Genomic DNA, 23,664 nt, shown 5'->3' on the forward strand with positions numbered 1-23,664 from the left:
AATGTGTTGTCCTGTTGTTAAATGTGTTACAAAGATCATGTTACAAATTTGATTTTTAAAATATTTGAAATATTTGATATATTGCAGTGTAATTGGTGTAATCCATGTATTTTGTGTATTTAAAGATATCTACTCAGAGTCTACGTATAACTGGCAAAATCTGAATAAGCTCTGTGAATTGTTTTGATTTCCTGGTTATGATACTGTACTAGTTATATAAGATATTACCATTGGGAGACACTGGAGGAAGGGTACACCAGCCACTTTTAGGGACCAATTTCCTGTGAATCTACATTTACCTTAAAAACTTCCAGAAGGGGTCCCAGGGCTTTACCAGATTGCCAAAGGAGCCCATGGCACCGGAAGGGTAGGAGGCTGCCTAGTGAGAGTGCCCGTGTGCCCTCATTCCACCTGCCTCAGCGAATGACAGATACGCACGCCCGCCCAGCTGGGGCCCGCCGAAGCCCCCGTGCGCCGTGGGAGTACTCACTGGAACCTGATGGATGCCTCTTCCAGGTAGTAGATGTCAAAGAGCCAGCGGAAAAAGACGTCCAAACTAGAAGCAAGAACAAGGCAGGCCCTTTAGTTAATGAATTTATGAACTAAAGCCTGGGGTTCATTTCCTCTTGACTGGCTTCTCTTGCCCAAGCCCCAAAGACTCTTGCACCCTAATGTTCTAGCTGGCCAGGCCACACCACCTCTCTTCCTTCTAATGCTGGGCCATCCTGCCCCTAACCCTCTGGCCTTTCAGCTCAAGGCCACCTCCTGTAGCAAAATTTCTCCAGCTATTTCTCCCACAGTGCTCTCTCCATCTTCTGAATTTCTGCTGCATGTTGGCGGCATTTTCCCCATCTTGGGCCAGTTAGCTGCCAGGCATGGGTGGTCACTGCAGCTCGATGGTAAGCTCTTTGAGGGCAGAGTTCATGGCTGACACCTTAGAGTTAGCATGATACCTGGGACATGCTAGGCTTATGACAGGCACTGGACTGTCAACTGAGGAATGGGTTTGCAGCAGCCACAGGGAGACCTAGGGTATCTGAAAGAGGAGGTTCCAACTCAGAGGTGAGCCGGGCAGAAAGAGGAACAATATGAGGGGAGGTACCTAGTCAGTCCCATAGAGGGCAGAATGATCACCATGAACACCAGAAAGATGTAGCACTTATACACTATGATCAGATTCTGACTTGACCTGGAAGGAAAACAAAGAAAGAGATACATCCATGAGTGAGACATGCTAGGAGCCAAAGGCTTAAAACTACAGGATGAATAGAAAGAGAGAGACCACTACATAGCCTAGAAAGTTGATTTAATAGCAGCAGGACAGACTAGCATGATCAACTAGTGACTTCTGACCTGGGCGCTGGAAGGGGAGGCATATGTGCCATGTATGTGACATCTGTTAAAGGGACATGACTGAGGATACTCAGAATCCCTTTATAGTGTCAATAATTGACATAAGCCCTATTCTTGGCTATAGGGGAGATCAGTAAGGATATGTTAGGACAAACCTCCTGGCTTGCTGCCTGGTAGGATGGGAGGAAGTTTTGGTGCAGGAAATAGCTTTTGAGACCCATGTAGCCTTCAGGCCAAAGCAGGTCCACCTGCGCTATAAGAATATAATAAACACTATCTATCCAATTAGTCACTATAGAACTATTAGGGCTAACAAAGGGGAAATAGTTCCTGACTGTTTGAAAGGCAGGCACTCTATGGGCTACATGGGTCTACAGTCAGTCTGTGTTCATGGGCTCCTCCGCTATGGCCTGGTAGCCTTCCCGACATTTTCCAAGCAAGCCCTGCCCTCTCCCTTTCAGCCCGTGCCCTTTGCCAGCACCTCTGCCCACAGCTCCCTCCCCTCAGTGCGTGGCTGGGACGGAGGGAGCTGTCCAAGGATGCTTAGTTTTGGCCCCACATTCTTTATATGGTGGCCCTGTCACAGCATCCTTGAGGCTAGAGGACAAGAGAACACCCAGTCTCCCCTTTTGGGATGGTTTCAGGTACCTAATTTCATTCCATAGGCCAGATGGGAGGACAAAGAATCATGCTGGTAGGCAGTGGGGGGCTGGCAGGGGAAGGGCTGGGAAGAGCAGGCGTAGGAGAAGGGGCCCCAGCTCACCTGGTCCAGTGGGCCTCGAGGAAGGCAGAGAGGTAGACAATGAGAGGCAGCGTCACTGTAAAGGCCCAGAGCAGCAGGGAGGGGAAGAACTGGGTCACGATCGGGCTCTGGAGGGGTGGAGCCGAGGAGGGCAGAGAGACATCAGTGTGAGAAGGCCCGCTCTCCTCCTACACCGCCTCTGCCTCCTCCTGCACATCTGGCCTCCTCCCCCGCTCGGTCCCAGAGCAGCCCAGGCCTCCCAGAAGCTGCACAGTAGGCCTGGCCTTCCTCACCTGCCTTACTGGCCACTGGTCTGCCTGTCTGGGGGAGGGTGGAGGCTGATACTCCAAGGTTAAGCGGCCCCCTCAAGGGGCACAGACCTATGCTGAGGTCACTGGAGGGGAAGCCCGGGCCAGAGCCAGCTGCTGTCACTCATGTCTCGTACCTCGGGGAGACGGCACTGTCTTTAATGTGATGCTGTGTGAGAAGTGGCGAGAAGGGGGAAAGGGATGTGAATAAAGAATCCCTAGGGAGAAAGCTGTGGCGCTCCTGCCTGGAGCCTATTGTGAAGATGACAAAGGAGGGCAAAAGCAAGCAGCAGCAGCAGCAGCAGCAGCAGAGAGAGAGAGAGAGAGAGAGAGAGTGTGTGTGTGTGTGTGTGTGTGTGTGTGTGTGTGTTGCTAGAATAGGGATGAGGATAACCTGGAAAGAGAGGCCTTCTAGGTTCAGGGCGACAGCCTGGAGGCCGTAGAATCTGGAATGGGCCAGTACGGTTCCTGCAGGGCCCCGCACTCCCTTCCTGGATGGAGTGTGTCTGGAAGTGAGGGGCCCGGAGCCAGGTCTGGGGTCTTGCTTCTCCCAGAGGGCTGTGTTGGAACTTGCCTCACTCTTCCCCACCCTCAACCCGTCCCTCAAACATGGGTCCCAGCGCTAGAGAACAGAGCTGTCCCAATGGCCGCATCCTCTGCGGCCCCTTCTGCACCACTCGCGGGCCAGGGTGGCTGATTGAAAGAAGCCCTCAGAGCCCATGTTGGGCTGAACCGCCCCTGCCCCCAAACTCACCCCAGAACCTGCCTGCAGCTCCCCCACTCTCTCTTTGCTCTCCAGTCCCAGTCCCTAAGATGGGCAGCCACTTGCTACCATCCCCTTAGGAACAAAGGAAACGCAATGCCGCCATTTGCACTGCTGCCACCTCCTGCACACGGGCTTCGGAGCTGTCTCCGTGGGCCCCCCATTCCATCCTCGCCTGAGCTTGTCCTTCACCTCACTGGGTGTCCCATGCCTGGCCTGTGTCAAGGAGGTACCTGCAGCTTCTCGATGGGGCGAGTGACGTTGTACATGTCGATGGTGTTGATGATGATGGCAGGCGTGGTGAGGAAGAAGAAGAGGAAGAAGAGGAAGGTGTTGATTGCGATGAAGCGGGCCCACCACTGGAAGCGGCGGGTAGACAGGTGTTTCCTGGGGAGGGATGGAGGAAGGAGGTGCCCTCAGGACCCTGGGTCCCAGCCCTTGGATAGAGCCCACGCACTGTTTCTTGCAGGCCGGCAGTGGACCCTGGCTGCCCTGGTCTAATTCAGCCCCTTGGACCTAGACCTTCCCTCAATCACACCATTTGTAAAAGCTCTGAATATATCGCAAAGGTGAATGAAAAACAAACAAAAAAAAATAGCTGAGATCTTTCTGCAGGAAAAACCTTTTCCCCAAGGGCTGGTGCCTTCCATACTTATGGTGGGCTTGGGGGTGGGCAGAGGCTGCGGTGATCAAGAGAGGGCATGCCCAGCCCAGTGGGGCCGTAAGTGGGCAACAGAGTGGGAGGGGAGGCCCTGGTTCCTTTCCCCGTCCTGTTGCCATTGCCTTCTTCAGTCTCAGCGGAGCTCAAAGGAGAGGGGACGGGCAGGGGGGCTTACCAAATAATGTCTTTGGGGTGTGGGGCAAGGGCCACCCTCCAGTTGTAGGATTTGACGATGGTGGTCACCGAGGACTGTTGGGGGTACACACCACACTGGATGTACTTGTAGTCCTCCAGGATGCTGCGGAGACGGGGGGAGGAGACAGAAGCCTGGGGGTGAGGATGACAGGCTCGGAGGGGCCCCGGGCCAGGGTTCCATAGGTGGGGCTCATACACTTCCTGGGGCCTCTTGGGGTCTTGGATATGTCTCCCGGGACCTTAGAGTGGACAGTTCTTGTGGTCTAGTTGCAGGAGGACAGGGGCATTAGAGAGAGGGACTGCCCTGGATGGGAGAGGACCACGTGGTTCCCAGTTAACGTCCTAGACCCCTAACAGCAGTGAGCACACAAAGACATGTTCTTTCTCTGAGCTTGACAGGAGAGGTACTAATTTCAGCCTCATCTAAACATCAATGTCCAGCGATCACTGAGCTCTTCCTGTGTGCCCAACACTGTGCTGGTTGGTGATGAGCATAATCTCAATTGTGCAGATTACTATGTGAATTAAGGTGCCTGAAGACAACCAAAGAGGGGCACGTGCTGGCACCGGAGCCCCATCTCCGACCTTTTCATTCACACTTCTGCTGTGATTAAACCTCACATCCTCTCTACTGAGTGACAATGTCTCAGAAAACAAGCAGTGTCGTCTTATGTAGGTGTATTGCTTTATATAACACATATACACTAATTAGAACATCTATCCCTTCTTAACCTTCTGGGAGGTGGACAAGGAAGATATAAGTAACCAAATTTAACACATAAGAAACTTGAGAGTGTCAGTGATGTGCTAAATTGCACATGATTATTTGTGACTCAATTCTAGGCTGTTCTACTCTTCCTGTACAGGGCTGGGTGGGCGAGGACAAGGTGTTGGACATGATCAGGCTCCTTGGGGAGAGGCAGGCCCCCACAATCCTCAAGAGACTGATTCAGGGGCTCTCATCTATTTGACCCAGTCCTAAGGATCCTTCTAGAACATTCCAGAGTGGACCCGATCCATTCCCTATCAAGGTGGGGTACCAGAGGCTGGGCAAGGGGAGAGGAGGCTGGCAGCAGGAGAGGAGAAGTGGTGAGCTGAGCTTCTCTGCCCTGGGGGAGAAGAGGGGTGATGTGTGATGAGAGAGAAAATGGGTATCATTCTTGTCCCAGAAGAGGGACCAAGAGTTCAAAGGCTACACCTCTGTGATGAAGCAAGGATGTATGGGAGTGAGGAGCTCAGGGTCTGATGTCTCTGAGGACAGGCAGCAGGGAGGGGAGGAAGGGATGTGGCCATGCTCTGGAAATCAAGATGGCAGCTGCCTGTGAGGAGCGTGGACGGTAGAGGGGAGGTCAGGGTATGGCAAACTGGACAGAGCCTCGCTCCTCCTTCCCTTGGCTGAAATGGGGGTGAAGGAGGGTGGCTTCAGAGAAGCAGAGGCCCACTCTCAGGGCTGGGCTGGGCTGGGCATAGCAAGTCACTAGCCCTCCACTCACTGGTTCGTCATCCTGGTGTCCTGGAAGGTGACAAAGATCAGATCCAGACGCTTCAGCCGAACGCGGTTGAACTCAGCGTTGAACTCATCAGTCAGCTGTTCCTCCAGCTCACTATAATACTGCTCTGCGTCCACCTGGGGTGAGATGTGGCCTTCAGAGCTGGTGAGGCAGAGTTCCAGGACGCCAGCACCCAGACACAGGGCCTCCCTCCACTCGGAAGCCCGGGGACAGTGGGCCCGAGGCCTCAGTTCCACCTCCAGCTCCCTCTGAAGTCTGGCTCAGGACCCCAGGTGGGCTGTAAGAACCCAACTGTAGAACAAGAGAGGCTATGACTCCAAAATTAGCCCTCTGCTCTCAGATCTTGGAAAAGTGAGGCATAGCTGGAGGTTACAGGGTGCTTTTGACTTAGGGTGAACCCCAGAGGAGTGAAAGGATGTGTTTGCAGCATTTTCAGGAAAGGGGGATGACGCTTTCTCTGGACTAGAGTTCAGGGCTGTCCTGAGGCAGGTGTTCGAGTCTTGAGGCTGCCTTTTAGCCACAGGGGGCGGGTGATAAGATGGAGCCTCCCATCTTCAAATGTTCCTATCCTATCTCTCTGAAAGCCTGAGGCCTGGCAGGCTGTAGCAGCCCACTGTATTCTCTCTGGTCCTCCCAACCAAGATGGGAAGGGGGCCAGAGCAAGCCTCCCTGATGGCTCTGGAGGTGGCCCAGAAAGGCTTCAGCTCCTCTGCATTCTCAACACGGTGGCAGGCTGGGTGGGAAGAAAGGGAGGAAGGTGCTGCGGCCCCAGAGCAGACTGAATGCAGCCTGGGGCCTGAGGGTGCAGGCAAGGGGCACTGCCTGGGACCCAGCCAGAGCCTGGAGACCCAGCCCCCCAGCCCTTCCTTTGCTGTGTCCCCAGACACCGGCGCCACTGACCTCTTTGAAGCAGATCCAGCACTTGCAAAAGCAAAGGCGGGAACAGGGGTGGGTCTTGATCATCACCTTCCCATTCTTCTTGGCCTTGGCTGTGTAGTAGAGCCGGCCCCGCATCGCATGGCGCCTGTCAGCGGGCAGGCAATGGGGGTGAGGGGGGGTCTTGTGGTCAGGGGCCAGCAGGGTCACATCCTCCACTTCTGCCCCCACCCCAGATCCAGATAGGCCCCACTGGAGACTCACCTCTGATCATCCAAGTCAATCAGGTTCCTGACATCGTAGCAGAAGTGGACTCTGGTCACTACACAGCCTGGGTAGGCCTCGCTGTAGCCACAAACAATGGATGCTGAGCCCACTGTGGGGCTGGGGATGTGTCCCCCTACCCTGTACCCAGAGCTACAGCCCACAGGGCTGGGTGCTCCACTGCCTGTGGTTCCCCGTTCTCGGGTGGGGAGTCCAGCTCTTGCTCCTGAAACCAAACTTCCGGGTTGATCCCTGGTAACCTGAGAGCGGCCACATCCTCCCCAGAGGACCCAGAACAGGGCCAAGGGGCAGAGCTGGAAATTGCTGCTCATGGAGAGATAACTAGCTCCTGAGGCTGGGAACTTGGGTCGCATAAGATGAGTTAAGAGGACCTATTCTAGATGGCTGTGGTCCAGGACCTCCCTGGGCTCAGGGAGCAAAACGGGAAAGGAAAACTAGCTTCCCCGCAGCACCCATGCCATGCAGGGAATCCCTGACTTCAGAAGCCCTGACTTCAGGCTCCCCCATTCTGAGAGCCTGACCCTTAGCCCAGTCCAGGGCTAGCCTCCACCCGGGGTGTCTCTCACCCTACGCGCCTGTGCTCACTCGCTACCCACGTAAGGATCCAGGCAGGGTGACCGGGAGGAGGCAACCCATGCTCAGACCACCCAACCCACTTACTGAAAGTGCTTAATGATGATTTCTGGGTCTTGGATGTCTCTGGGGACATAGGTAATCATCAGTGTCCTTGAGACCTAGGTGGGGAGGGTAAATGGAGAAGTAAGCCTGTGCATACACGGGACGCCTGGATGTCGGGGCTTTGGGTGGCTCAGAAGCATCTGGAGCAGGCCTCCTTCTTGCCACACAGGGCAGGCAGAAGCACTTGGGGTAACCATTCAGGGGTATGAGGGTTTGGGGTCTGGGGCAAGGTAAAGTCAACCAGTCGATTAGGATGGGTGGCCTCAAAGGAGCTGATTCCACTCACTGAACCTCTGAAAGGCTGAGGGCAGGAACCAGGGATGGTCCCCTCCATGGCTTCCCTCCCCCACCGGAGCCAGACAGCTCGCAGGCCCCTTTCAGTGCGGTGCCCGCCCACACCCTCCAGGTGCTCTCTCATACCCCAAAGATGCCTGAGCAAGGAGGGGGTGGGGAGTTAAAGCGCCCAAACGCAGCCTCAGCCAGTGATGGACAGGGAGCTGGTGGGACAATGCCCCCAGCTGCTCCCCACCAGGCTGGGAAACTCCGGGGCACACGCCCTCCTCCAGTACTCAGAGCTCCCCACGGATTAGGCGCCAGCTCCCACAGCGGCGAGTTGCCCCTTGCCACCCCCCTTTCATCCGAGGCCTTCTCTCCCAGTCTCACTGCCCGCCCCCCCCACCAGGGGTTTTTCCTGGGATCGCCTCCCAAATAAACCGATGCTACTCAAATCCCTGTCTCAGGGTCTGCTTCGGAGGCAGGGTCGGGGGGGGTAACCCAAACCAAGACAGTGGGGAGACACGGGGGCTGAACATAGGGTCTCTGACGTCAGGAAGATCTGGAAGGCCAAAAAGCTTGGGCACGGCTGCAGTAGGTAAGACTAGTGAAAATATTTAGCCTGTGCTTCGGCAGGGGGCTCTGGCCCTTTATGATGCAGGGCCCTGCTGGTCCAGGGGGTTCTTAACTTTCGAGTTTTTGGATGGTGAGGAGGTCCAGGGGTCCTTGGAGAGGGGGCAGGGCCGCAGGGGTGGAGGGGTAGGAGGCACCTAGGAGCAGCTATTTACCAACGAGTTCAGAAGTGATTCAGTGGTTTACCAACTGGGTTGGCTGTGCAGGGGCGCCAGGTGCTGATTCACAGGGCTAAGGGGGGAATGCTCCCCATGGGTGTGTGGGATGTACCCAGCTGGGAAGCCTCTGAAGCTGGGAGGGGGAGGTCCCACTGGGGAGGGGCTCTAGCTCCAGGGGCCTGTCCTGGGAGCTCTCTTCCTTACCTTGGAGCTCTTCTTGGGCACAAACCCTGAGCAGTGATGAGTCATGAACAAGAGGTTGGTGATGAAGTAGAGGAAGGACAAGAAGCTGTGCAGCCACAGGACTTTACTCCTGCCAGGAGCAAGACACAGGAGGGTTAGACCCCCTCTCCCACCCACGCAGTCTCCCCCAACCCGCCTCTGGTGCTTCCAGACACTCAGGCACCTGGAGGGGATGGCAGTGGCGTGATGAAGGTGCCCCACTGTAGCTAAAAAAGGTTAACTTTTACTGAGTGCTTGCCATATGCCAGACGCAGGGTGGGACTAGATGTTTATATACATTTTCTCACTAGACTCTCATGCCATGTGAGGGTGGCGCTGTGAGTATCTTTATTTTTACTCCTAGGGAAATGAGGGTCAGGGTGGTAGGTGATTTGCCTGAGGTCATTCCTAGCCGCAGCAGAAGCACTTAGACTTTACTGCTATGTCACCGCTGTGTCCTGCTGCCAGCAGCGGCAACTCAGACCTACACAGCCACCTGACCTCTGGCACGAGGAAGTCTGGGGTCGTACACAGGTCTGGAGGAAGTGGAGGAAGGAGGACCCAGCAGATTGGCGGCACCTCCCTTGGGGCAGGAAGAGTGGTGGCGCTCGGGCTATGGGCTCACGGGACACTGTCCCAAGGCATCTGGCCAGGATGATTGTTCAGAAATAGGGCCCACCTTATTTGGTGCGGTTTGAGAATAGAAAGGCTGCCTTGCTTCAAAATACCCCCTCGCCACTTGTGCCGGCGCCTGACCTTTCACCTAGCGTTCCTCATCTAGCTGGACGCTCCATATGCCATTTCCTCAGAGGGGGTCTCTAAGGAACATTCCAGCTCCCTGCCAGCACAGATTCATGAACGTTGAAGGGGCTTTGCTGCCTTATATGAAATTGTTGGGAAGGTGTGGGTGTCTCACGCCAGGGCCGGCCTGGGGAGAAGCCGATAAGCCCTGCTCTGGGGTCGGCGGCGCCCCAGGCGGAGTTGGCGGAAAGGGAGGTGAGAAGAGGCCACGGCCGCATTCTGCTGACTGGGGGGTTTGATGGGTTGCAGGGGTGCAGAGGCAGCAGGGCCGGAGGCAGGGAGGGCAGGCAAGAGCGTGTGAACCTCCACCCACACCTGCTGGAACTGCTGTTTCCCCTTTCTCAGGAAGTTGGCCGAGCCTGGCCAAGACACCTGGTGGGCCCATTTTCTCAGCGTGAACCAGGAAGGTTCCATCTGGCAAAGTGATTTGAACACCTATTGGGTTGGTCGATGTTAAAAATCCATGGTTCCTGGACCATGAGGGCTGGAGGGGGCTTAGATCATGTCCAACAGCCCTTCCACCACTACAGACTAGGAATGAAGCTCAGAGGGGCAGAGGCGCTGTGCCAGGCCCAGGCCCAGCTCATGGCAGAGGCTGGGCATGAACCCAGGTTCCTCCATCTCTGCACTGTGGGAATCGGGTCTGTGCTTCACTCAGTTGCCTGGCACTATTTTGAGGGCAGGGAAGCAATACCTTAAGCCTCTACGTGTTATGCGGTCATCGCCTGTTGGGAGCTGGACATACTGAGCGAATAGGGCCCTCTCTCCAAGCCTTCAGGAGTGGCTGGGTTAGGTCGTTCCACTCATTACAGAGACACTCATTACAGGGAACACGGAGGCACCAAGAGTTTTGTTCCCTCCAAGAGAATACAACTTCTGGCATCTCACTTAGTGCTTGGGTTCCCAAGGAAACCAGGCCTTTCTTATTAGCCAAGAGGTACCCACATTATGGACCCACACATTGGACCTTCTGTTGCCCACCAACACCCCCAGCCAGTAGAATGGGAGGTAAGAGGATCAGGTACCTACTCTGTGGAGACATTGACGATGGTGGTCCGACCGAAGTGACTAGTCCAGTCTGAAAGAGAAGAAAGTTGCTGACGTCAAGCCTGGCTCCTTGTGGGGTGCCAGAATTCAAGGTGCTCAAGCGAGTGCCCGGACCTACGAGTTGCTCTTCCTTCTAGTTCCCCAAAGCTTGTCCTCAACATCCAACAAATATAGCAGAGGCCTCTCCTTCTCCCTGGGTCTGCTGACTGGGGCTCCTCAACCAGGAAGCTAAACCCAGCCTTCGTGTGGCCCCCCTAGTGCTTAACCGACACATAACTGACACCCGGTAAATGCTTGTTGAAACAACCTGAAGTCCTGCCTTGCGTGGAATGATGACTTAGCAACACCATTACCACTGGCAACAATTACAAGAACACAAGACTCCAGAAAATGGGATGCTCCCTCATTTGGACAGAGTAACTCCTCTGGCAGAGTGTACTAGCTTGTCACTTTAGACGCCTCCAGGTTTTGTGAAATGTTTTTAGAAATCCTGCGTTCTACTGTCATTGCTGCCACACTAGCTTATGATGAGAATCTGGAAAGACCAGATCAGAAGTTGTTTGCTCTGGTAGTGGTGTCTGGTGGCATGTACACTGCGTGTGGTGTTGAGTTAACTGAGGTCTACCTCTGGCCCAAGGAGAAAGAAGTAGAAGCTGGAGCAATCAGGTAAAGCTGGTTGCCACCTGGGCATTTAAGGTGCAATTCTATACCACCTAGTTGTACAGCCTTCATACAGCTCTATCCATATTCCTATTTCTAAGTGAAACACTGGTTGTTACTCATTGAGCACCTACAGCACCAGGCACCGTGCCACATACTATCTTTTCATCTACATGACAGTCAAGGAAACCAGGGCCTGGGGAGATTGATTTACCAAATATAAGATTACATAATTTGCTAGACTGGGCAAGGGAGTTTCTAGGAAGTGGATGTGGGAATCAAGATTTTTGTTTGTTTGTTTTCGAAGCCCAAGCCCTTACCCACGATGTTATTTTGTCAAAAGGACTTAGCCCATTACAACAAGCATGGGAAGATGCCTTATGAGACAAATTCTGCATTTACAATCTGTGTCCATCGGAATGGGTACAATTAGGTACAGGTACATGTCATAAAAAGGCCTCCAGGAATACCTGGCCAGGTCTGTGCAACATGGGGTCATAAGTAAATACTCAGTTCTAGACTGAATTACTACTAGGTGTCTGCTAGGCGCCAGGCCTTGGATTAAACTTGTGACAAAGGAGGGATCATCTCCATTCTCCATGTGAGAAAACTGAAGCCCAGGTTGCCTAAGTTACATAAGTAATTATGGGAAGTGGCATTAAAATGTAGATGTCTAGACTCCCAGGGCCCACGCTCTGTCCCGCCTACTAGCCCAACTCTGAGGTCTAGTGACCGAGGCCCAGGGCTCTGCCTACCTAGCACGTTCCCCGTGTAGTTGATGGGCAGAACAATGCCCAAGGAGGGGATGCAGAGGATGAGCACAAAGACGATGAGATGGTACTGGAACGTGATGTAGATGCGGGCATCGTCTCCACATTTGCTGATCAGATCTTCGTTCCTGGAAGAGACACAGACAAGGACATTCCTCAGGAGCCAATGTGGCCACAGCTGAAGTCAGGGGCAGGGGAGGGGTAGAGGAAAGGGAGAGAAGATTACCAGCTTAACCCAAGTTTGAATTTTTAAAAGAAATATCACCATTCTTTTTAAAGCCTCTGCTGTGCCTGGAACGTACTTCACTGAATTTCACAGGCTTATCAAAGACAGAGGCTATATCACACTTAAGAACACAGAAGCACTCTTGAAACCAAGCATTCATTCGGTCTTCTACTGTGTTTTCAAATATTTTGCGTGCTGGCTATGGTGCAGGCAATGGACAAATCACTATGATATCAGGGTGCATCTTATTTTTAAAAAGTTTTTTCTTTTAATTCTTAAAACAAAAAAGAAACATTTAAGATCACAATGAGATATCACTCCAGACTGCCAGACTGGCCAAAGTAAGAAAGTCGGACAACATCAAGTGTTGGGAAGGGGAGGAGGCCCTAGGAGCTCTCCCACACTCATGGGTACACTCTTTGGCACAGCCCCTTTGGATAACAGTGGGTGTTACCTACATAAATGGAATATATGCCCACCCTATGGCCCAGCCACTCCATTCCTAGGTTTATATCCAACAGACATACATTCACATGTGCATCAAAAAACATATATAAGGACTTCATAGATGCATTATTTATAATAGTCCCAAACTGGAAAAAACTTCATTGTTTTTTAAAGGTGGAATGGACATAGGAATTGTGAGATATATATCTAGTGATATATCTATTGTATAGATATAAAATAAAATGCTATACAGAGATAAAAATGAATGACCATAGCTGAACCTCACAAACACAGTGTTGAATGAAAGATGCCAGGCACAAACAATACAAAGTTCAGAAACAGGCAATATTGAGCCATAGATTTAGAAGTTGACATACTGGTTACCTTTGGAGGGGGGTGATAGGGAACTGGGAGGGAGCAGGAGGGGACTTCTGTGATGTTGGCAATGTCCTAATTCTTGATCAGGATGATGGTTGGATAGGTTTTGCGCCACGATAACTGATCTGGACACTTATTTTTGTGCACTTTTCTGTGCATATGTTACATTCCAATAAAAAATTGACAAGCAGCCCTGGCTGGTGTGGCTCAGTGGATTGAGTGCCAGCCTGTAAACCAAAAGTTTGCCAGTTCCATTCCTGGTCAGGTCACATGCCTGGGTTGCAGACCAGGTCCCCAGCGGGGGGTATGCAAAAGGCAACCAATCGATGTGTCTCTCACATATGACATCGGTGTCTCTCTCCCACTCTTTCTCTCTCCCTTCCCTGCTCTCTAAAAATAAATAAATAAAATCTTTAAAAGAAATTGACAGGCAATACATACTTACTATAGACATTTTGGAAAATATAAAACAGAAGAAAATCATTCACCTAGAGTCTCACCCAACCAAAGACAATGACTATGAAGCCTTTGGGTTGATTTCCTTGTTTCTTGTGCAGGTTTAACTTAATGGCCGTAGTATAAACAGCGTTTGCCGTCTTGGGTTTTTTTTTTTTTTCTTTTCTTTTTTTAGCATTTACTCTTAAGCCTTTTCTGACCATTTTACCTGTTTGTCTGAATGTTTTCACTGCCACACTGTAGTAATGGTGACAGTGGCTTCCGTTTATGGACACAGGTTCATGTTCAGCATCATGCTGGTCTCCCCACCCCGCTGGTGGCTGTGCCAGAGTTTACTCACCCTTGCCCTCTGGGCACGCTTGTAGGTGAATGCAACTTCTAACACCCAGTCCAGAACTCAGATTTATTTTTAAACAATACCACAGAGAGTATATCTTCAAGGCTTTCAAAATCCCCATTTAGGGAATTATTGAGAGCTCTTGATTTTTTAAAACTGCAAGCAGTTAAAATACTTCCTGCCCTGGACTTGAGAATTCAGTCCTAAGGAGGAGAACTGGTGAGAAGTCAGGGAGGGAGAGCGGGGTGGGGGGGTGTCCCGCTGCAGGCTTGGGTGTCACGACCTGGTCACTTGACAGGAACAGTGTGTCTGCAATGAGGTGGGTCCAAGGCAGCCTCCCATCATGTGGAGGGACAGAGCTGGACAGGATGGATCAAGAACGCAAGACTTTCCTTCCTCGGCTGGCAATCCCTGCTTCCTGCGGTGGCCCCCAGGCTCCACCTCCACCAGAAGCCCAGGTTATACTCAGCAGTTTCTTTTACGGTTTCAAGGGAAGCCTGTATTTTTGGGTCTGTCTATATTCCTCGGCTCAGTTCTTTCCTCTTTCCACTACTCTTCCAAGTGCTACCTCCATGGCATTCCAGCCACCCCTCTCATTCCAACTCACAAGTGTCCTCATCTCTGCCTTAATTAATCCTCTCCCTGTCCCTTCCTCTTTCTGGCAACTTGCTGTATCCTTCTCCCTTGTCTTTAAGTTAACATCCACCTCTCTCTACACCCACCCACACTCCTTCCCCTTAAACTGCAACCAGGTTCAAGTGCCCATTTGTTACTCTAAAATCAAACAAGAACCGCCTCGAGCATCCACTCCCTGACCTGTTGCCCCTCAAGTTCTACCCACTGTCTTCACTTCCCTCTTCCCACCCACATCTTGAAAAAAGTGACCTTCTCTGCTCCACTTCTTGGATCTCTCCTTTTCCTGGATCTGCCCTCCCCACGGAGACCCAAATGGTCACAGCCAACGACCTGTCCTTAGCTCCTCTTCCACTCTGCAATAGAGGTTGCTGGCCACGTGCTTGCGGGAGCCACCAGGCGCTTGCGTGGCTCTGGTGAGCACACATACCCTGGAGGTTGCCACCTCTTCCCCCTGCCCCAGCTACACTCTCTTGGGCCTCTTTTTGTCTTGTCCCCTTGAGTGATCCATTTGCTCCCATGACTTCAACTACAGCCTCTGTGCGCCTGTCTAAATTGCTAGCTTCAACCGTTCTCCTAGGTTCTTGTCCTGTTTTTTTCAATGGCTTGCTGGCCAACTCACATGCTTGCCCTGGCCATGTCTCATTATTTTCCCAACTCAGTGTATCCCATTATCTTCCAACTAGTGGCATTACTACTTTCCCCAGAAACCAGACTTTGATCTCTCCTCCCTCTTTCTTAACCAGGTGGAAGCCAGGTGGAAACCATGGCCCACTGACAGCAGCCCTGTGACCTCTCTCCCCTAGGCCTCCTCCCCATTGTTTCCCCGCTCACCACCTCTTTCACCTGGACACTGGGGAACTCTCCTCAGCTGCTCACCTTGCCTTCAAAGTTTACCAGCTGCCATTCACCGGCCTCTGCCCCCCATAATCCTGCCTGTAAACAGACACCATCCTGAGTTTCCTGCTCAGAAATAGTAATTGCTGCCCTGGCCGGTGTGGCTTAGTTAGTTGGAGCACTGTTCCATAAACAAAAAGTTGTGGGTTCGATTTCCTGTCAGGGCACAGTCAGGGCAGCCTAGGTTGCGGGTTCCATCCCTGGTCTGGGTGCGTACGGAAGGCAACCAATCTATGTTTTTTCTCTCTCCCTTCCTCGCTCCCTCCTCTCTCCCTCTTAAAAAAGAAAAAAGCAATGGAAAAATGTCCTCGGGTGAGAATTAAAAACAAAAATAGTAATTGCTCTCTACTGCCTCAGTATGGTAATCAAGATCCCAGCTGATCCTTCCAGCTCAAACTTTGAGCCCTTCTCTTGCCATGTAACCTTGCCTCTAGCCACATCAGAACTGCCATTCTGAACACTCCCTGGCCCTCTCTGCTCCAAACCTTTGTTCATCCAGCCCTTTACTTCTGATGGGCCCTCCACATCACAGCAGACAAAATTCTCCCCACCCTTCAAGGCCTAGCTCAAACCATGCTTCTCCTGACCCTCCTGGTTGGAATTAATTTCTTGCTCTCTTAAATGCTCTTTGCACAGCAATTATAACCTCCCCATTATGAAATTATATGTAGTGAGTCTTGTTAACCCTTTGCTTCTCCAACTAGACTGCATGGCCTTTATGCACTAGGACCCTGGCCTCCTTATCCCTGCTCAGTAAATGTATTAAGCTGTCTTCCAGGCATTGCTCGCAAAGTGAGCAGGCTGCATGGCGCACTGCCCAGCCTTCCTCCCTTCTTGGATAACGTGTTCCTGATGGAGGGGCCTTTGGGCAGGGTGGGGTGGGGATGGGGGAAGAGGATGCTCACACAGACACACCCCCCCCCATACACAGTGGCCTCCTGCTGACCTCCAGGCCCAGGTGTGCACACACGAACGGCGGTACACGCAGACTGGTACCCATGCAGTCACCTGCCTCTTCTATGTCATACTCACATGCACATCACAGCGACACCTACGGCACAGATTGTTATGTTTTACATGTACGCGCCTGCTTCCCAGCACAGACACTGTCTCCCTGCCCTGTGCATGTCCATTGACGTGTCGGCAGACAGCAGCGAAAATCCGGACAGTCGGCCTCAGGCCTGAGGACGTGGGCAGCAAGGGCAGGCCTGTTCATCGTTTCCCCTCCCTCCTTCCCATGCAAAGGGCTGGCTAAACTGCCGTTGCGTCCTGCCCATCGTTCATGAGTTTGCTAAACTCAGGAACCTCGAGCTAACGCATACAGCTTCCCAGGGTAAACAGCTGCAAACGTTCACGTTGCATTATTGGTTATTTTTTTAATACAAAAACAGTTAATGCTTGTCTAAAAGAAAATCAAGTCCCCTTGAAACTGTTGACAGGATTGCCAGAGGGTTTGTGAGGAGGAGCGTGAGAGACTGGAGGTGGACTTTCATGCTTCTCTTAATGACATGTATGCCTGCGAGCTTGTGCATGTTTCAAAAATTAACAAAGCCAAACTAGAGAAGTTGCCAAGAAATAAAAGTCTCCCCTCCGATCCCCCCACCATGTGGCTAGGCTTCCTGAACCATACACGAATTAGCCACATTGCTTTCTGGGGACTCTGGCTGAGTCCGGAAGGAAGGCCACGGGGAGGTCCCCGTCAGTGGAGTTGTAGCTCAGACACCAGAGGCCCGCCGGTCCTGAGCCTGGCTTGGATTCCCAAGGCCCAGCCAGGCTGCCCTGTGCTCCCACAGGGCCCCTGGCCCTTCAGCAGCTCTGGGGAAAGAGAGGTGCCCTGGTGTGGCTCATGCAGGTGGGGGCTTGGGACAATGTGTGAATACTCCCAGCAAAGTCCTTGAACGGAGGGCGTGGAAGCACGTGAAATAGCAGTCCTATGAACCTTTGCAAAGACGCAGCTGAGCAGGCCCTCCCAGGCCCCCTAGAGCAGGTGGCCTCTGAGAGGCAGTGAGGTTGCGCCCAAAGGCTGGCGTCCCCAGGCAAGACAAGGGATCTGAAGGGAGGGTGTGAAGGACGCGCAGGGCACAGTGAATGGGGGATGGTGAGGGAGATCCAGGACTGTACAGGGCTCTGAGGCGGAGGCAGGGCTGTGTGCATGCCTGTGTGTACACACGTATACACATACGTAGTGGGCCACAGAGCTCTGGTCAGTATCTGCTTGGCTGACATGTTTGGCTGGTGTGGGGGAATCAGGACAACACAGGTGACTTGGGGTCTGTCTCCTTGCCAAGTGGGGCCTGGCACTAAAGAGATGCAGGAGATGAGGCGGGCGAGGGGCTGTCTCTCCGTCACCAGGCGCTGATTCACCGAGAGAGGAAGCCTACCTTTCTGCCCAGCGTTTTCATTTTTTTTCCATTTTGACAAATATAATGAGTAGTGGTGGTCACAGAAATAAAGCAAATAGCATGCAGGAAGGATTTCTTTTTCCTGATGTGGAGTTCATAAAAGCATTTTTACAAGCACATGAAAATGGTCCTATTTGAGGGCTGGGGCAGAGACAAAATGGGCTGCGGGCCCTGTCCCGTTCCCATGTCCCCAGCTGCAGCCCCAGAGAGTACCCTTTTCTGAGCCGGCCTGAGGCAGTCCGTGAGGAGTGGGGGCTCAGGCCCTGACCTGGTTGTGCAGGGCTGGAGACTCCGCCCCACCCCCTCCCCCAGATAAGGCGACTCTGCTGTCACAAGCTCAGAAAGCTCTGGCACTTACTTCATGGTGATGGTGTTGAAGAACCAGGAATAGAAGCCCTGGGGGAGAAAGGAGAGAACGCGTGAGAAAATCCAGGCCTGGGCCCGCCCGTCCAGTGGTGGGAACACAGGCAGCGGATGCGTCACCCAAGGCAGTGTCCAAGCAGGGTCTCCTTCTCAGGCAAGAGGCAGCAAGAAAGAGCCCCCGTCCTGGGAGGAAGCTGATTTGCTCTGGCATCAGTGGTGACTGCAGAGAGAGATGTCCTGTTAGTGAGTGACCATCCCTGCCACCTGGTACCCTGCTATAGGAAATGAGTGCTTGGGCTAGAGGGAGAGAAGGGACTCTCTCTGGGGTGGACAGCAGTTGCTTTCCACCTGCCTCTCATTGCTTCCTTTGGGGATGTGCCCCTTCCCATGCACATGGTCTGGTGGGTTGTCCATCAAGTAGGCAGCTGCCACCAATGGTCAAGTGACCAAGGGGACTGTGACCCAAGTAGCGCCGATCAGAATTCTCTTACGGGGACTGATTCGGGTGTTGGGAGAGAGGGCCCCTCTGCCTCTGAGTTCCTGCACCTTGGTAAATACCATGAAGCCTGAAGTGGCTTGATGCCGTTGATGCCCCATGCAGGGTCACATCTGAGAGAAGAAGTCAGTTCGGAAGAGAGAGGACCAGAGAGGGGATCCTGGTGGCGACACTAGGCTTCCTGGATCGAGCTGTACCTGACACAGCTGCTCCTCTCGGACTTCCCCACACTCGAGCCACACATTACCCTTTGTTGTTAACACATTTTTGATCTGGGTTTCTTCTCTTGCACCTGAGGGCCCTGTTGGTGATGCCTGTCTCTTGGGGTCTTGCTGTCTGGGGTTTCTGGGTGGTGGGGAGAGGTGGTCTCAGCCTGGGGCCAGGGCGGGGAGGGAGTAGGGAGGGAGTCGGCCTGGGAAGAGCATGCGTGAGGGCGGGCCAGGAGCCAGGGCTGTAAAAGCAGCCTGATCTGGCAGCTGGTTGTTACCCTGGTGCACGCTTTCTTCTGGGACCCCAGAGGGTTTGTAACACAACCTTAGAAAAGGCTGCAGCTCTTGAGTGGCCCCATTTGGGTCAAGGGCAGGTCAGTGAACCAAGCAGAACCATTGGTTGATGGTCCCCTGGAACCACAGGGACTGGGGAAGGGGTATGTCCCAAAAGGAAGCAAGAGGGACACGCAAACAAGAAAAGAAGGCAGTTCCTTGCTGCCTTCCACATAAGGCCCACCTTCTAGGTCCCCCTCCCTGTGTTGGGTTGATTGACAGTGGGAACCACCAGTTGGGGAGTGTCCACCGCAGGGGCGACCATGTCCCCAGCTACATCCTGGGGCACTAAAATAAGGTCAGATGTTCGGGAATGAGTCAGAGCAACGATGGTAAACAGCAGCATGACGACAGCAGCATGGCTGAAAGGGTCCCCAGGGAGGCGCTGAAGAGCTAGACCGGCGCTGGGCTGAGAGTCCCGTCGCCGCCCCGCCCCGCGGGGGACCCAAGTAGGGTCTCCCCCCACAGCCCACCTCTGCGGCAACAGGGGTGTGATTTCCTGAGAGAACAAGCAGGTTTGCGGGCGGCCCCTCGTGGTTATGTGCAGCGGAGGACGCACCTTCCCCAGCATCACTTCCACCCCTTTGCAGACAGGTGCACGGGTGTTTACCACACAGGGTGCATGCCCGCCCTGGAATTCACACAGGTCAGCACTGTCGTGAAAGGGCAGAGCTGGTAAGTAGCAGTGTGGTAAGTAGAAGATTTTCACTGTGTACCCGTGAAAAATCACATAGACACAGATACGTGAGTGAACACGTGTGGGCCTATCTCCCTCCCTCTCTCTCTCTCTCTCTCACACACACACACACACACACACACACACACGTGCGCGCACGCACATACACACACTCCTGCATATATATCGTAGCTCTGAAAGGCATAACCCATTCAGAAAACTTAGCAGCTGAACCGTGGGCCTGAGAAGCAGATGCCACCTCCCCTTCTCTCCCCACCCATCCAGGAAATGGCCACAGGTTCCCAGGGCCCAGCTCAGGTGTTAAGACCAAATGATAGTGGTCAGTTCCCTGCACCTATCTGGGTGGCCCCATCCTCCCCACTCTGACACAGGGTGCAATGACGGCTGCCCTGATTGGCGGGGGGGGGGGCACGCTGGGAGCCCTGTTTGCTTCCCACACCACTCAGCTCAGATCCACCGTCCTGGCTGGAGCTCTCTCTGCCCTTGTCGACTTTCTGCTCTCTTCAGTTTCGCTGCCCTTAGCTGCCATAACGATTTCTCTTCTTAGGTACATTTTAAATAAAATGATTTTTTTTTGTCATTTTAAATTTAAAAACCAACAAAATTGATGTTTCTACAAAGAAACGCAAGAGCCACCTTGCAAGGTAAGTGTGTCTGTCCTTGTTCTATGGAGGAAGGACTTGTCCGATCAGGAGATCCTGGCAAGTTAAAGGACTTGGCGTCTTGGAGGGATAGCAATGGAAGGAAATTGTTCTATTCACTCACTGGATCCAATAGATCTTTGTTGGAGCCATCTGGACTGGGCGCTGGGACAGCAGTGAGCAAGACCAGGTCAGCGCTGGCTCTCACTGGGAAGCAGGCACACTGGCCTGAGGCGGTAGGTGTATCATTGCAGCCTGCACGAAGGGCGTTGATGAAAAGGAACACTTTTTCCACGGGTGTAGAACAAAAGTCCCAGACCAGGTGGGGAAGTGGTGCTCGTGCCAGTCTGAACAGAGGGTGGTGTGTTGGCTCAGAGGCCAGTGGGGAAGGTGGAGAGGGAAGGGCAGGGGATGGAGGTGGCACTTTTGAAGATGTAAAAGATGGTCGATGGGACAGGGGTGGAGGGGTTGGAAGGAGAATGATAGACTGACCGGTGAGCACGAGGCCAAACCATGAGACCAAAGCATCTGCAATTTATTCCAAGAGTATTAGGAAGCCACTGAAGGTTGAGGCAGGGGAATGGGTGTCCCCGTTCAGGCAGGTCACTCTGGATGGAGCAGGGGACAAGTGTGGACCCAGAGGTCGGTCAGAGCCCACTGAAGTCATCCAAGCAAGAGACTGACAGAGGCCTGAATGGGGGATGGTGGGAGAAGTGGAGAGAAACAAAACCAGGACGGTAAAAGCAACGCAACTTGGTCATGAACTGGCCATGCCCAAGGGCCTGGGCAAGAGCAAGGGCGGTGCGACTGATGGATGGTGGCAAGAGCCTGAGACCAGGGATCTAGGGAGGGAGATCATGGCATGTTTTGGGCAAATTAAACATGAAATGCCTCTACAATACCCATGTGGAGATATTTTGAATATCTCCATTGGATACATGGGGCAGGAGCCCAGAGGAAGGTTTAGCTGGAGATAGAAACTTAGGATGGATCAGTGTAGAGGTGGCAATTGAAGTCATGAGTGTGGATGACATTGGCCAGAGACAGGGAGCGGAGATCGAGCAGAGGGCCTGGGCTTGGCTGCAGGGAGCTCCTGGTATGCAGGGGGGGCCTGCCAATGGAGAGGGACAGACAGAGAAGCAGAAGGAAAACCCAGAGGTGTGCTGTCAACAGAAGCAACCGAGTGCCTGTTCAAGAAGGAAAGATGGTCTACAGGGTCAGCTGCTTCTGAGAGATCAGATGAGATGAGACTTGGGGGGCTCTCTGCAGATATTAACCATATATATAGAATGATGGGGGTGGAAGCCACATTCAGGGGAGCTGAGGAGTGAATGGGAGGTGAGAAAATAAAGACAAGCAAGCGCAGGCGGCTGTGACAGAGCAGAGGGAGACAGGCTGTCCTGGGGGGTGTGGTGGGCAAGGGAACTTTGCTCGGCTCCCTCTCTTCTGCATTCCGTCCCAGCTCAAATGTCATCTTATGCCCCAAACCACCCCCGACCACTGTCTGTAATGCTTCGGCCCTGTTCTGTCACTCTTGAGTGCCTTCCTTGCCCCCGTTTTCCTGCACACCCTTCCCACGGTCCCACATGCGTCTGTCGGAGTGTGTCTCCCACAATGCAGGGCTGGGTCTATTTTATGCGTTGCCCAGGGCCCAGCCCCGAGACCAGTGGCTGGCACATCACAGGCGCTCCACAGCCACAGGCGGAATGCGTAAACAAGCCCCCGTGGAGGACTGGCATTTGACAGGAAGGAGGAGACCGGGCTTTGCTGGGCAGATTGGGTGGCAGGAAGTTGAGGGAGTCTCTACCTGATCTCTCAAATCTTCTGTGTGAAGAGGAAGGTGAGTCCTTGGCTCAGATTTGGGCTGTGAGAAGGGTTTGCGATTTGGGAAGAGTAGACAAGTTAGTTTTTCAAGTCCCTTCAAAATATTAGAACTAGTGAACACTTCCTTGGCATCCTAGGAAGTAGGTACGGTTACTATGTCCATTATTTCTGATGGGGAAACTGAGGCTTGGCAAGGCTGAGGAGCGTGTCCATGGTCACATGGCTTCACGTGCTCGGGTCTGGCTGACCGCAAAGCCCTAGCTCTGAGCGTGTTCCTTCCTGTACACCGCAGGGCTGCTGCCCAGAGCCAGGGCCCCAGCCCCGCCCCCCAGGCCCGGGCCCACCCAGCACTCACCTTGTCCTTGTGTTCCATCTCCAGGGAAATATCCGAGGGAGACGTCTTCTCACTCTGCTCCCCATAAATCAGCGAAGTCAGGCTGTGGGGCAGGAAAGGCGGTGGGGAGGCGGGAGAGGAGAGGAGAAGCCTCAGGTGTTGGCCTGGCTCCTCTCCCGCTCCCCGGCCGAGGTCTGCCGTTGCCTCCTGCCCAGCGGCAGACCTGCCTCAGCTCGTTTGCTGAGCACACAGCTTTGGGGACAAACAGTAATCACCCCTGTTGCCAGGTGCCCAACACATCTTGGGAGTCACAGGATCCAGAAAACCTGAGGTCTCAGAAAAAATTTGCCTTGTGCCCAGAGATGGCCGCCCTCCACGTCACCTTCATGTAGGGAGGACCAAAGCAGGGGAAGGGATGGGTGATGAGATGTCACCTGCGGACGGGATGCCTGCTGCAGCTTGGGCCCTGGTCAGAGCCATGTCCTGGTCACAGCACCTTCCCAAAGGGAGCAAAGCAGCTCTCAGCCTGCCCCCGGCCTCTCCTCACCTGTCATTGTGTATCAGCAGAGCCAGGCGTCCGTAGTCCCACGCAGCTTTCCGCAGGAAGGAGTAAACCAAGATGATGAGCTACAGGCCAGGAAAGGAGATACGGGGCAAGGGAGCTCGAGGGGCCTTCCCCTCGGCTGGCCCCCACATTTCCCTGTCCTTGAGGTCCCCAGGAGCTCCCCCACTAAGTGGCCAGCTCTGCCAAGGTGGGGCCATGCTTTTTCAATTCTGAATTCCCGGGGCCCACCCAGCAGCTTCTTGGCCCAGAGCAGATGTTCAGATGTTTGTTGAATGAAGGTGCTGGTGGTGTGTTTAGAGCTATTGGGAGAGACGCTCCTTGAAGAAATCAACAAGGGCTCTGGCCAGTGGGCCTTTAGACAGTGGTGCATGGAAAACTGCCTGCTTTTCCAGCCCTCTCTTCCCCAACATCCACCTTCCCAGAGCCACCCTGGGTGGGACGATCATTCAGGGAGTCCCCATCACTGTGGCTGGTGCCCATGGGAACAGCC

At 53.4% G+C, this 23,664-nt stretch overlaps 1 protein-coding gene across 2 annotated transcripts in view; it reads right to left on the minus strand.

The window, feature by feature from the left end:
• Positions 1 to 23,664, minus strand: part of TMEM63C (transmembrane protein 63C) — a 65,096-nt gene that overhangs the window by 11,530 nt on the left and 29,902 nt on the right. For both annotated transcript variants that reach the window (XM_054567225.1, XM_054567226.1), the window contains exons 5-19: positions 23,157 to 23,236; positions 22,631 to 22,712; positions 18,071 to 18,108; positions 11,922 to 12,064; positions 10,489 to 10,537; positions 8,641 to 8,749; positions 7,355 to 7,428; positions 6,674 to 6,754; positions 6,434 to 6,557; positions 5,516 to 5,649; positions 4,003 to 4,125; positions 3,400 to 3,553; positions 2,117 to 2,223; positions 1,103 to 1,189; positions 491 to 556 (exon numbers count right to left, since the gene is read on the minus strand). In XM_054567225.1, the coding sequence (XP_054423200.1) occupies positions 491 to 556; positions 1,103 to 1,189; positions 2,117 to 2,223; positions 3,400 to 3,553; positions 4,003 to 4,125; positions 5,516 to 5,649; positions 6,434 to 6,557; positions 6,674 to 6,754; positions 7,355 to 7,428; positions 8,641 to 8,749; positions 10,489 to 10,537; positions 11,922 to 12,064; positions 18,071 to 18,108; positions 22,631 to 22,712; positions 23,157 to 23,236 (1,451 nt within the window). The remainder of the gene's footprint in view (positions 1 to 490; positions 557 to 1,102; positions 1,190 to 2,116; positions 2,224 to 3,399; positions 3,554 to 4,002; positions 4,126 to 5,515; positions 5,650 to 6,433; positions 6,558 to 6,673; positions 6,755 to 7,354; positions 7,429 to 8,640; positions 8,750 to 10,488; positions 10,538 to 11,921; positions 12,065 to 18,070; positions 18,109 to 22,630; positions 22,713 to 23,156; positions 23,237 to 23,664) is intronic.

This window comes from Pteronotus mesoamericanus, unplaced genomic scaffold (assembly GCF_021234165.1).
Source record: "Pteronotus mesoamericanus isolate MK-2021 breed Mesoamerican mustached bat unplaced genomic scaffold, CSHL_Meso_final contig_182, whole genome shotgun sequence".
In the NCBI taxonomy this organism is placed as follows: domain Eukaryota; kingdom Metazoa; phylum Chordata; class Mammalia; order Chiroptera; family Mormoopidae; genus Pteronotus; species Pteronotus mesoamericanus.